At 43.7% G+C, this 12750-nt stretch overlaps 2 protein-coding genes across 2 annotated transcripts; both read right to left on the bottom strand.

The window, feature by feature from the left end:
* Positions 1–1894: 1894 nt before the first annotated feature.
* Positions 1895–7109, bottom strand: nr5a5 (nuclear receptor subfamily 5, group A, member 5; the record flags this gene model as incomplete). The annotated part of the gene is made up of 7 exons (XM_080856890.1): positions 1895–2142; positions 2902–3049; positions 3285–3404; positions 3803–4572; positions 5699–5840; positions 6105–6220; positions 7010–7109. The coding sequence occupies 7 exons, from the start codon at positions 7107–7109 to the stop codon at positions 1895–1897; spliced, it is 1644 nt and encodes a 547-aa protein (XP_080713016.1).
* Positions 7110–9870: 2761 nt separating this feature from the next.
* On the bottom strand, positions 9871–12517 carry soul5 (heme-binding protein soul5). Its single transcript, XM_080856896.1, has 7 exons — positions 12485–12517; positions 11453–11512; positions 11284–11365; positions 11017–11137; positions 10607–10752; positions 10203–10366; positions 9871–9994 (listed from the first exon to the last, which is right to left on the bottom strand). Coding segments are annotated over exons 1-7 (660 nt in total). The 5' UTR covers positions 12487–12517; the 3' UTR covers positions 9871–9909.
* Between the last annotated feature and the right edge of the window lie 233 nt (positions 12518–12750).

The raw sequence follows: 12750 nt of genomic DNA, 5'->3' as shown, positions 1-12750 counted from the left end.
GCTAGCCTGCTATTTCAGCTCGAAAGGGTGTGTGTGTCAGTGAGTGTTTGAGAGAAAAGAGTGTGTATGTGTGAGAGAGGGAGACAGAGCAAAAAACGAAGAGAGAGACAGTGTCCAAGAGAAGGAACGAATGAAGTCGAGTCCAAAAGAAAACTTGATCTTTTCTCTGATTAGGGTAAAATAAACCCTGTGCTGAGCGAACAAGCCATGTGTCATCCATTTTGGTTATCAAATGTGCTCACACCCCTCTTCAAAGGTACATTTATACGCATAAAAACATGCATACATACATACATACACACATACGTACATACATACACACACATGTATACAAGTAGACACAGGGTTGATAGACTGCTTCATTCCTGGAGCCTTCTCCTGACCAAGTCTGTGCTTTGTTGTCTGTCTAATACTAGGCTGCTCTGTTTGTCTTCCTGGTTCTTACTCATGGGGTGTGTAGAGGAGAAGCCAGAAGCTGATTTAATTTGCTTCCTCTAGGTATTCCTACTCTATGCCTGCCCTATCTGCCCTGCCCAGGGCTTCCTCTGTTGTGGTTCACTGTGGGCATTGGACAGTCAATATTCGCCTGCCAATCACCCCTCATCTCACAAGAGTCGGACACAATCATGTTCTGTGTCAGAAAAAAAAAATCAGTCAAATGAACACTGCCTCCAACAGTTAACTTCATGTTGTTTATAGAACCGATGCGGAGATGTGAATATTTTTCTAAAACACTATGTGCAAAATGTCACCATTTAATGGTTTGGTATGGGTGAGTTTGATGAAGTTAAATGAATGGTCTGGAATGATTGCTCCATGTGTGTGTGTGTGTGTGTGTGAGACCACATCAGAGTGGCGATCTATAACTGGATTCTGTGCAATTTTCCTGTAGTTCTTGTTCTCACCCAGGGGTGTATTTATTGGGTTGGGAGTAGCAAAACTTTTTTTTTTTTTTTAATGTTTAGTTTCAAATATTATTTATGTTCTGGTTTAGGTGGTGATTTCCATTCATTCATTCGTTCATTTCACATTTGTCATCTCTTGACCCCATCAGTGTCTTCACTTCCTTTTTATGTTGTTGCCATGTCAGTCTGTAGTGATATATTTTGTTTTTGTTCAAATTGTCCATGATTATGAAATTATCCCAGGTGACTGGATCAAAAGAATAAATAAATAATTTTTTAATCACCCTTATTTTTTCATCGTTGTGTCCAAATATGTGTTGCGCCTGCATTATTTGATTTACCTTCATTTTTTGGTTTGTATTTAATATTCATGTCATGAATACTTGAAGTCAATTCATAGAAGACAAAACCACAGAGTTGCACTAGTAGTCACATTGCAACCCTTTGAGCACTTTATTTATGATTCTTTTTTCCAAGAGACGTTTTTTTTAAGAATGCATGCTTTGGCAACTGAAGAAGACATTGATAACCTGGTAGTGTTTGCGCTTTCTCTCCTCTATTTGTTCCATCAGAATGTGGATCTGTTAAGTGCTGAGGACTGAAGACTCAGAGCACCACTTCAAGGCCCTTATTTTAAAAGCTATCAGTATATACACAGTTCATTCCAGTCCATACCCATTGTTTCAAATGACTCCTGTCCCTATGACTTCATGGCTATCGTTCCTGATCTGAAGGGTGTAGCCGGAGGGGAAACCCCCTGAAATATCCAGCAGGCCTAGCCCAGGACGGGAACCGTCAAACATGCCAGGATAGTATAGATTAGAGATATAGGCAGCATAGGTTGATATTCTCCAGGGGGACCACATCTAGTTATGCCCCTCTCTGTTCCAGTCCAGTCTTCCGCTGGCAACTGGCTCTAGCTGTGCTTGGCAGCGACCATCTCAGTGGCGTGTCCCCTACTCCCCCCGCTCCAGTGTGCCCGGATGGTTCTAGCTGTGCCTGGCGTGGAGCATCTCCGTGAGCAGCGAGTTGCAGGGCAGGTCTCCCAGCAGGTGGCGCTGGTACAGGTACTCCTCCACCTGGAGGCTGATGCTGCGCACCTCGGGCAGGCGCAGGAGCAGCTGGCCGAACTTGTCCGAATGGCCCGGGTGCGTCCACAGCGTGTGCTCCATCAGGGCCCGGTTCACCCGCTCCTGGGTGCGCTCCACCTGCTCATGGTCCTGCACCGACTTCACGTCTGGGGAGGTGGGAAACACACACACACACACACACACACACACACACACACACACACACACACACACACACACACACACACACACACACACACACAGGCAGGCATCCACACACACACACACGAACACAGGCAGGATTGCACACACACGCAGGCAGACATACACAAACACGCGTGCATAATTGAACACACATGCAGACAGAAAGGCATACACATGTCATACAACGTAATGTACACATACACACGTGAAAAGGTTAACACAATCACGCATGTATACACACAAGTAAACCCACACAGGCAGTCAAGCATACAAACATATACACACAGAGAGTTGCATGCCCCCCCACCACACAAATGGCAACACATACATTCAGACAACATTTAAGATTGTTTTTGGTATTTTTCCTCACAAAGCCCTGCCATGAAAGGGAAAAGATTGTTACAGCTGTGTTGTGTTTAAGACCCACATTAAACAGCCCTGAACTATTTGTGGGAAAATTGATTATATATGCTGTTGTGCGGTCCTCGAGGAAGGGCAACAAACCAACCTTTAAATGCCTAATAACTCTAGGCAACAGGGCTAAGCATACAAGCTATGCATGTTTAAAAAAAAAGAAGGGAAAAAAAAGGAAACTTGAGCTGGCAGCCTGTGAAGTTTTTAGTGGATACACACACACACACACACACACACACACACACACACACACACACACACATGCACACACTTAAAATAAACACAAGACGAGTGTGATGATGGCTCACCGGGGTTAAAGAGAACCAGGTATTTCAGACACACAAAGTCTTGCCTGTCCAGCTGCAGAGACCTTAATTTGAAGACGAGGTCTTGAGTTCGGGACACCAAGCTGCTCAGAGTGACACCAGCCTGAGAGAGCACAGTCGAGACATCAATCTGGAGGAGATTGAAGAAGGGGATTCACTTTTTTTATTAGTCATTCAAAGAAATGCAAATTGTTGAAATGGCAACTGATTCGATGTATGATTAAAGTTAAACTATTTTGATTGCAAATATTTTAAATCGTATGTGTTCAGACCATCTGTTGTCCCTACTGGTATTCACTAACAACCTGCTCATTGGATACCTCTGGGATTTTTAAAGAGCATTACCCAGTGGTCAGTGTTTTTACCTGCTGTCCTGTGACCAGGTAGATGCCTCCATCTTTCCCATAGGCCACCTGTCTGCACAGGTGATCCAGCACCAGCAGCTCACTCCAGCAGCTCTGCAGCAGTACCATCTGATCCTCCACCTGTGGCAGCCAACGCACCAGTCAACACTCCTCTACGCCAACTTCCACTAACAACTCAACAGTACACCATACACACATACACATGGCATCTCTGCTCTCACAATAAAGCCTTCAAGGTGCAATATGTAGATTTTTACAATACAAATGTTTACAGACATATCCTTATGATGTTGCTCTGAAAACAACAGAGATAGTTGGCTCAGAGAGAAGTAATATAAAAAGCCTGAATTTACAAAACAAGTCGAACACAATGCACAGAATGAATGACCAAACTATTTCAAACTATGCTTGCAGGATGACATTTTAGTAGTAAGTATAGAAACAGTTAGGTTTTGAACTGCAGAATCTACTTATTGCACCTTTAATGAAGTGCTTATGCTTAATTTGTACTTAGTTACATTGAGTTCTTTGAACAGGGCACTGTTGCGGGCCCACTCCACGAGCCTGAACAGCGTCTGGTCAGCAATCTTGCACATGATGCTGAAGGTGTTGAGGCAGTCGTGTTTGCCGCGGCTGGTCTGCTCTCTCTGCAGGCTGGCTAGCACGTGTGCGCAGAGCTGGCTCTCATCCGGCTCGCCCCGCAGCAGCTTCTCCATGAAGTCCTCCGAGGGCAGGGGAGGAGCCAGGCCTGGTGTGGGCGTGCTGGGAGTGGGAGTGGACGTGGGTGTAGGCGTAGAGCTCGGAGTGGAGGTTGGTGTTGGGGTGCCCGTGGGCATTGCTATAGGGGTGAGGTAGGGCAGAGGTGTGGGTGTGGGTGGAGCTGGGGGCATTGTGTATGCTGGCTTGCAGCTGAATGAGACGGGCCTCTTGTCCAGGTCATGGGGATGGTACAGGCTGGCGTATAGAGGGTGGGCAGGGGGAGCCAGTGCTCGGTCCCGAGCGGAGTCCAGGAGCACGGGGAACTCTGATTGGCTCATGCTGGGAGTGTGTGGCTGTGGAAGGTGGTAAGGGTCCGGGTGCAAAGCGGCAGGTGTGGGGTTGGAATGACTCAGTAGGTGGAAGTCATGGGGCAGTGGCGTCAGCTGAGCTGGTTGTGTTTCCAATTTGATCCTGTAGGGTGCGCTGTTGGGCTGGTTATAAACGTCTCTCCGTTGCTTCATCTGCCTGTCCCGACGGTACAAAGGGCCAAACTTGTTCCTTCCTCCTCTCATACGGTCTGCCCGCACAGCTGTGGAGAGACAGTCACAGTAAACATACAAAGGCACAGTATGTTAACCTTACAGTCTATTTGTTTCTCTTTCTCTCTCTCTCACACACACACACACACACCTATGAAATATCTGGCATGTTTTTGTTTTTGAATTGTTTATGAGTTTGTAGTTGTTCAACGTCCTTGCACTGTGCACAGAGATTTTGAACAATCTCAGACCATAATGTGTAGAACTCCGTCAACAGTTTTGATCTAGGTCACTGCAGCTGCACTAGTTTATGAGGTCTCAGATAAGTTCACTGAGGGAAAGTGAGGGAACAGTGTAATGCAGTAGACCAGTTTGACCTGCCCTAGAGCCAGTCTGAGCACACTGTCATATACTTCATCACATTAACAGACACAAACAAAGAGACTATATGGGACGCTTAGGCCTTCATAACTAAGCTTGATTGTACTAGATTCAGACTATGCAACCTGATTTATTACATAGTCACTCTGTCAAGTCTGCACATCACTGATTACTACATTGATAAGTCTGGTTTTATTGATCCATTATTTTCATGGATCTATCTGTTTGATGGGTTTCCCAAAATCAAAATCCCATTATGTATTACTGGTAGAATGAAATCTGGCTGTAAAAAAAAACACCTATCTAGCAAGTCTGCTGTGTAAATAAGTAGGAGAGCCCATGCCCACTGTCCACTACACACTGCCCACTACACACTGCCCACTGCCCACTGCCCACTGTCCACTACACACTACACACTGCCCACTGCCCACTGCCCACTGCCAACTCCCCACTGCCCACTGCCCACTACACACTGCCCACTGCCCACTGCCCACTGCCCACTGTCCACTACACACTACACACTGCCCACTGCCCACTGCCCACTGCCCACTCCCCACTGCCCACTGCCCACTACACACTGCCCACTGCCCACTGCCCACTGCCCACTGCCCACTGCCCACTGCCCACTACACACTGCCCACTGCCCACTGCCCACTGTCCACTGCCCACTGCCCACTGTCCACTACACACTGCCCACTGCCCACTGCCCACTGCCCACTGCCCACTGCCCACTGCCCACTGCCCACTGCCCACTGTCCACTACACACTGCACACTACACACTGCACACTGCCCACCCTCTCTCTTCATGCCAACAGCCAGGCACTTCTGGAAGCGGCAGGATGGGCATCTCTTCCTCTGGGCCGGGTCCATGGGGCAGCTCTGTCTCTCCGCACATGTGTAGCGCTTGTTGTTCTGCACCGTGCGCTTGAAGAAGCCCTGATGGAACAGAAGGACAAAGTGGGGTTAATGCGTGAATATGTCTTATGTCAGTGTTGTATATATATAAGTAGTGTGCCTTAATAAAGTTTAAGTTTGTCTTAGGCTTCCCTTCCTTCCTTAACTAAGCAGAAAAATGGTTGAAAAGAATGCTCTCTCTCATTTCACTATTATCGCAGGAGAAGTAGCCTGTGGTGACTGCATGCCTGTGGTGAGGTGAGCAGCGGTGAGGTACAGTAGTAAAGTAGTGAAGACTGGGGGCACCTTGCAGCTCTCACAGGTCAGCAGGCCGTAGTGATAGCCCGACACGCGGTCCCCACACACGGGGCACCTCTCCGCAGGGTCCGCCAGCAGGCCAGGCTCAGGCTTGGGCTCCTGAGCTGGAGAAGAGGACAAGTATGACATGAGGAGTGTTCAGACTGGAGTATGTCAAACAACTTATTTCATTAATGGGTTTAACATTTTTTTGATAAAATAATCCAGGAGTACATTTTGTAAGGTAAATGGAAGTTCTTCGCTAAGTAAAGTAATCGGTTTAGTTTGAAACAAATATGAAACAAATACTGGACAGAGGCAAACTTAAAAGCCCTGGTTCCATCCAGACTAATGGAATGCTTTCACCTGACATGGTGATGCCAAAAAACACAAACACTCATTTTTAGTTTTGTTATGTTAGTGGTGAAACGTCGAGAATGCTGACAGGAGACAGGTGAGTTCAATGGAAAAATTGACACAAAGTACTAGTCTTAGGGTTATCATGTATCTAGGTCATGTGACTGGATTGCATGTGGATTGCGTTATCAATCTCTTATCAAAGAGACAGAATAACTGTACGCCAGGCAATAATCCTTACATAATTCCCACACTTGATGACATACAACCGGAACAAAAAGGCTCTTTTGTGACAGTCATGGTAAACGGTAAATACAGTTCATAAAGGTTAACAGTACATACTGTAGAAGTTAACAGTAAAAACCATATGTGCAAATACTATACCGCCCCATCTGCACCATGGTACAGTGTGGAATAGTCTTACACAAAACTACAGTACACCATACTAGTACACTAAACTATTCTATAATATAACGTCATTAACATACTAAGCCTTTACCTGCTATTTCACACAAAACTGCCTAAATCAGACACTGTGTGGTGAAGTCAGTACTCACACATTGATGTTCCCTCAAGCGTGCGTAGATCCTGTGTGTAATCCATGGGATGAAGGCCCATAGCCTGGGCCTGCTCCTGGTAGTAGTGTGGGATGCTCATGGTGAATAAGCTAGATGGGGTGTCAATCCATCAAGCTGCCAATCAACCCCAAAATGTCCATGACTACCAGAGGAGCCCGCAGAGAGCTGAACGGGACCGGGACAGACAGAGAGAGAGAGAGGGAGGCAAACCCAGCAGAGCAGTGCTGGGTAGAGGCCCCGTCCTGGACTTTGGTCCATAGTGGGGGTAATAAACCTGCCCCTGACTGGCACTCCTTCCTGCCCCTCAGAAAAATAAAAAAAAAAACTCTGAATCTGGAGTCTGACATATTTAGTGGAAAAGCACAGGACAGGCCACCTCATCACCAGGCAAGACACCCAGACATGTCTGTCACAGGGACAGTGGTCATTGGAAGTCCACCCATGTTTTTATGGAGTCTTGAAATATTTGTCATCATACCATTACAGTCATCAGGCGAACACACAACAGTGAAGATGCATATTATAATGCAACTTGTCATGAGCTCCACTCTCTCCATTTTGGCTTGCAAATCAAGTTAAAACTCATACAATTTGAACCTTTATATGCATTTTCCTGCTTTAGTTTTGTTCAAATTGTTGTCTCATAACTAATTTAATGTCTAGTTTATGTTTTTATTGTGATTTATTTCGATTTTAATTCTGTCATGCACTTTTACTGTTTTATCTGCTGTCTTACAGTCATATAGCATATTCCAAGGAAAGTAATCTGGGTATGGATCATCATCACACCATACAATATATATAAAAAATCTGCCCCCATTTAAGAGATCATAAAACAGCCTTCCAATTAGCGGAACAATCTTTTGCCTCAATTATGTGGCAGTTGACGTCAAAAGAGATAAACCAGTCCAAGGGTGATCAGTTATCTACCCAGTCAGTGACTGACTGAACATTATGCTCTCTAAGTCTTGCCTCATATCAATTTCACTCTATTGAGTACAGTGACGAGTGTTAGCCAATAAAAGTCTACTTTGTGAATGGGACTCTAACTCAGATAAGATGTATCATGTCAAGTCAAGTAGTCAAGATATCATCAGATGAAATCTGATATCACCTGTTCTATCATAAATGTGTGCATGGTGTGTAGGTGTGCATTGTCATTTGTATGTGTGTTTGAATGTGTGTGTGTGTGTGTGTGTGTGTGTGTGTGTGTGTGTGTGTGTGTGTGTGTGTGTGTGTGTGTGTGTGTGTGTGTGTGTGTGTGTGTTGAATGTGTGTGTGTGCGTGTGTGTGTGTGTGTGTTTTATAGTTTGTATTACTTGTCAGCTCTTTATCTGGCCTATGTCTAAGTTCATGCTGTAGCTGTCATTTTCCACTCCTAAGGCAAACAGTACCCCCTAGTGGTAGTGGATAAACTGTGCAATGTGCTCCTATGAACATGTTCCCAGACCTGTTCTCAGTTTTGCCACTCACTTAAAGGACAACCCATGTGATTTACTCCCTGAACACACTCACATAGTATTACTTACAACATTCATTAGTCTATTGGATAAATAAACGATCTGCCAGTGACATAAAAAAGGCATTGTTACTTGCAGTGTTCCAACCATCTTGAATTTATGTTGATGGGTGCTCACAACAACTTAATTCATTAATGGTTTAACTATTTTTTATAAAATAATCCAAGAGTATATTTTGTAAGGTAAATTGAAGTTCTTCCTCAAGTATAGTAATGCCATCGGGTTTGTTTGCAACAAATACGAAAAAGTACTGGACAGAGGCAAACTTAAAAGCCCAGATTCCATCCAGACTAATGGCATGCTTTCACCTGACATGGTGATGCCAAAAAACACAAACACTCTTTTTTTGTTTTGTTATGTTAGTGATGAAACGTCAAGAATGCTGACAGGAGACAGGTGAGTTCAGTGGGAAAAGTGACACAAAGTACTAGTCTTAGGGTTATCATGTATCTAGTTCATGTGACTGGATTGCATGTGGATTGTGTTATCAAAATCGAAAAAATCAAATCAAATGATTTGATTCGTTATCAATCAAAAACAGTAGTTTGTCAATAAATCATCAGATTAAATCTGATATCACCTGTTCTATCATAAATGTGTGCATGGTGTATAGGTGTGCATTCTCATTTGTATGTGTGTTAGAGTGTGTTTGTGTGTATGTTTTATAGTTTGTATTACTTGTCAGCTCTTTATCTGGCCTATGTCTAAGTTCATGCTGTAGCTGTCATTTTCCACTCCTAAGGCAAACAGTACCCCCTAGTGGTAGTGGATAAACTGTGCAATGTGCTACCTATGAACATGTTCTCAGACCTGTTCTGTTTTGCCACTATCTAAAAGAACAACCCATGTGAATTACTCCCTTAACACACACACATAGTATTACTTACAACATTTCTTAATCTATTTGATAACTATCTGCCAGTGACATAAAAAAGGCAGTGTTATGGTTTGTCACTTGCAGTTTTACAACCATCTTAAATGTATGTTGATGGGCACTCCCAGTGTACCCTGCCTGACAGGTTCAAGAAACTCAAAGAGAGATAAAAAAAAACACATACAGGTAATTATAATGAAGCAATGAAAACGTTATTTAGTTACCAGCACAATAAATACACTGGTGCCTTTATTGTTATGAAAACTAAGATCTGTCCAAACTATCAAAAGACGCTATACATTTCAAGAGAGATCCTAAAAACAGGATGGGACAGGTCGCATGGAGGTCCATACGGTTCCCTCTCCTCTAAAAGGAATAATGGCACAATGAAAAGTCCCTGCAAAATCAAGATGTTAGCTGATGATGTAATAACTGGAAAGAGCTCCCTCCTCCACATCAGTGAAAGCTTCCTCTAGTGAGGCCTTTCACTCAGCTCCAGCAGCCGGACACACATGGTCTCCCTCCACTAAGTACCACACCTCGTTGTGCCTGTCTATCATCTTCATCGGGCTGGAATGCACACACACACACACACACACACACACACACACACACACACACAGTCACACACACAAAGACACACATCGAAATTTAAAATGACAACTATTCACTTTTTCTTAAGTATATCAATTCTTAATCCTCAAACATAAACGTTTTCAATCTATAATCCTCAAACATAAAACCCTGTCCCTTCCTTATTGAATTATTTCCTCCCTACCTGTCATAGCCGACATCGCAATGGTAGCCACGGTTGTAGGACGCCTGGACAGCATCCAGTGAGTCCCTCAGCTCGCGAGACTTCATTCTTGACGAGAGACCCATCAACCAGCCCCCATAGCTCTTCACGTAAACCTTCATGTCAGACATCTCTTGGAAGTATACCTGTGAGGAAAGGTTATGGAAAGATTCTTACATGTTTTCCTTTTCTTTTTTGAATCAATATTGTTGTTATTGCGGCTGTTTGTATTGTCTGACATGTCGGGTCCCTAATGCCAGATTCTCCATTAATTCATTCTTCATTAGTCCTGACAAAGCAGCTCATGCTGGCTCATGTCTTTACTCAGTTATGGGCCATCCAGATGGATGAAACTGTGTGTGTTTGTCATTTCTGTGGAGACCTACGCTGCTATCGGTGGGAGTGGGAGGGGTCTGGCCCTGCTGGAAGGTAGAGGGCAGCAGGAAGCTGACAGTGTAGACTGATGACTGCCAAATACTGTTGCCATCCTGGGTTTTGATGATGACGGGAGCAGTCATGTCAATCTTCACACCTGCGGGATGACAGCACAATGTTGCCGACCAATTTGTGCAGTGCAATGATTACCTTCATCAACTGTCCATCTCTTCTGTCGTTTTCATTCTCTTGTTGAGTCTGTCACACACACACACACACACACACACACACACACACACACACACACACACACACACACACACACACACACACACACACACACACACACACACACACACACACACACACACACACACACACACACACACACACAAACACACACACACACACAGTAGCTCACCTGCATCATTGGCCCCCTGGATGTATTTGAAGAGTTTCCAGAAAGCTCTGTTAATGGCCACTTCCATGAAGAAGGATTCCGAATCTGCAGACACCCATTTGGAGGTCTCATAGTGGCGCACCTGAAAGACAACAAGTCACTTCCTCTGTTCAAGCAGATACATACCCCCAGCCCAAGCCTGCTTCACACCGAGCACTGACATCTACGCTTGTCTGGAGCTAATGGATATCAACGAACAGCATTTAGATTTGATAGAGGATTACTTACCTCATACTCATCGCCTTTGCAGATGGAGTTATACATAAGACATTCCTTTGTTTCAGTGCAAAGGCTGGAATCGCTAGAATCACTGAGGAGGGTTAAAAAAAAATCAATGTTTTAAACTGAAAACACTATCATACATTCATGCGTTAAGAACCATTATTGGAAAACTTACCCAACTTGGGCCTCCACTGCCAGAGCAAAGACCAACACAACGATTCCTGCAGCATAAACCCTAGTGACAAACCCAGATGGCTCTTATTGAATAAACATGAAAATGGCGGTCTTCATATAACTAAAAAAAAAAAAGTATTTAGTCTAGTCTAATAGTATTATACTATATAGTCTAGTGTGACTAAATGGTTATAGTGTGTTTTGTGGGGATGTTTGGCCATTAATGCTGAATAAAAAAATATAATATTTCAAAAGAATATATACTTATTTTTACAAATGGGAGCCAAATTGTAGCCTAAGAGACCGGGTAAGATTGTAACACTTTTTAGACTGCTCTCATTTTAAGATGTATGCAACATACAACCCTTGTCTCTATAATTACTTCACCAATCCCAGCACATATCCATTACTTTTCCTTTCATTTTCATCTAAATTAAGTGAGTGCCTTTGTTACAATTGCACCTGCCTGGGACAATTGTAACAGTTGCCGTGTTTAAAGGGGTAAAGTAATATTTACAGTAACCGCCATGCATTATTCGAAATCAAACTCGTTCATCTTAATCCAGTTAGCTACGTGTTTGTCAGTTAGAAACATTTTGTACGTAAAACAGAGTTAGCAGTTTATGATTAAGCCTAAGAATCCTTACTTCTCACACTTGACCAGCATTATTTGCATGCCTGAATCTCTGCTCGCAAAAGTTTTAATTTGCTTACTACGCTTGTTGGTTGCAACCGATTGCCTTACATGTGTGTGCTACATTCTTGTTACAATGTTTGCAACATTCTGAGGCTGATAGGCCGTATGATAATTGGAATATGATACATTTTATGCAACTAATGATTATACACGCATCTAGATTGGAAATCGCAGATCACAACCACCCGTAAAATCTTATCCAAAACTTGAAAATGAGAAATTAGCACCACATAACAAGTTCTTTCTATAATCTTTTGAGAATTTAAGCATATAACCTGTGACCTTAATACAACCCCAGGTTACCCGGTCTTCCCTTGTTCGCTATAGGATACTCACATTTTCCCCCAGTGGATGTGGTTTGCCCTCGAAATGTTGCTTATTTTTGTGCTTCAGTACAACACTTCTCTTCTTTTTATAGAAGCCTCTTCAGGTTATGAAAGATGTGTACACTCCCTGCTCGTTGACCACACCCACAGTTCCATCTCTCGGTCATGTAACGCTTGCATAAACGTTGGCGAGTGATATACTGGTAAGTCAAGTTCAAGCAGGAGCCTTTTCAAAAACATTTCAGTAGGCCTACCTTTCAGGAATTTTTCATTGTT

The sequence above is a fragment of the Sprattus sprattus genome (assembly GCF_963457725.1).
Source record: "Sprattus sprattus genome assembly, chromosome: 18".
In the NCBI taxonomy this organism is placed as follows: domain Eukaryota; kingdom Metazoa; phylum Chordata; class Actinopteri; order Clupeiformes; family Clupeidae; genus Sprattus; species Sprattus sprattus.
This window is presented reverse-complemented; position numbering and strand designations above follow the sequence as displayed.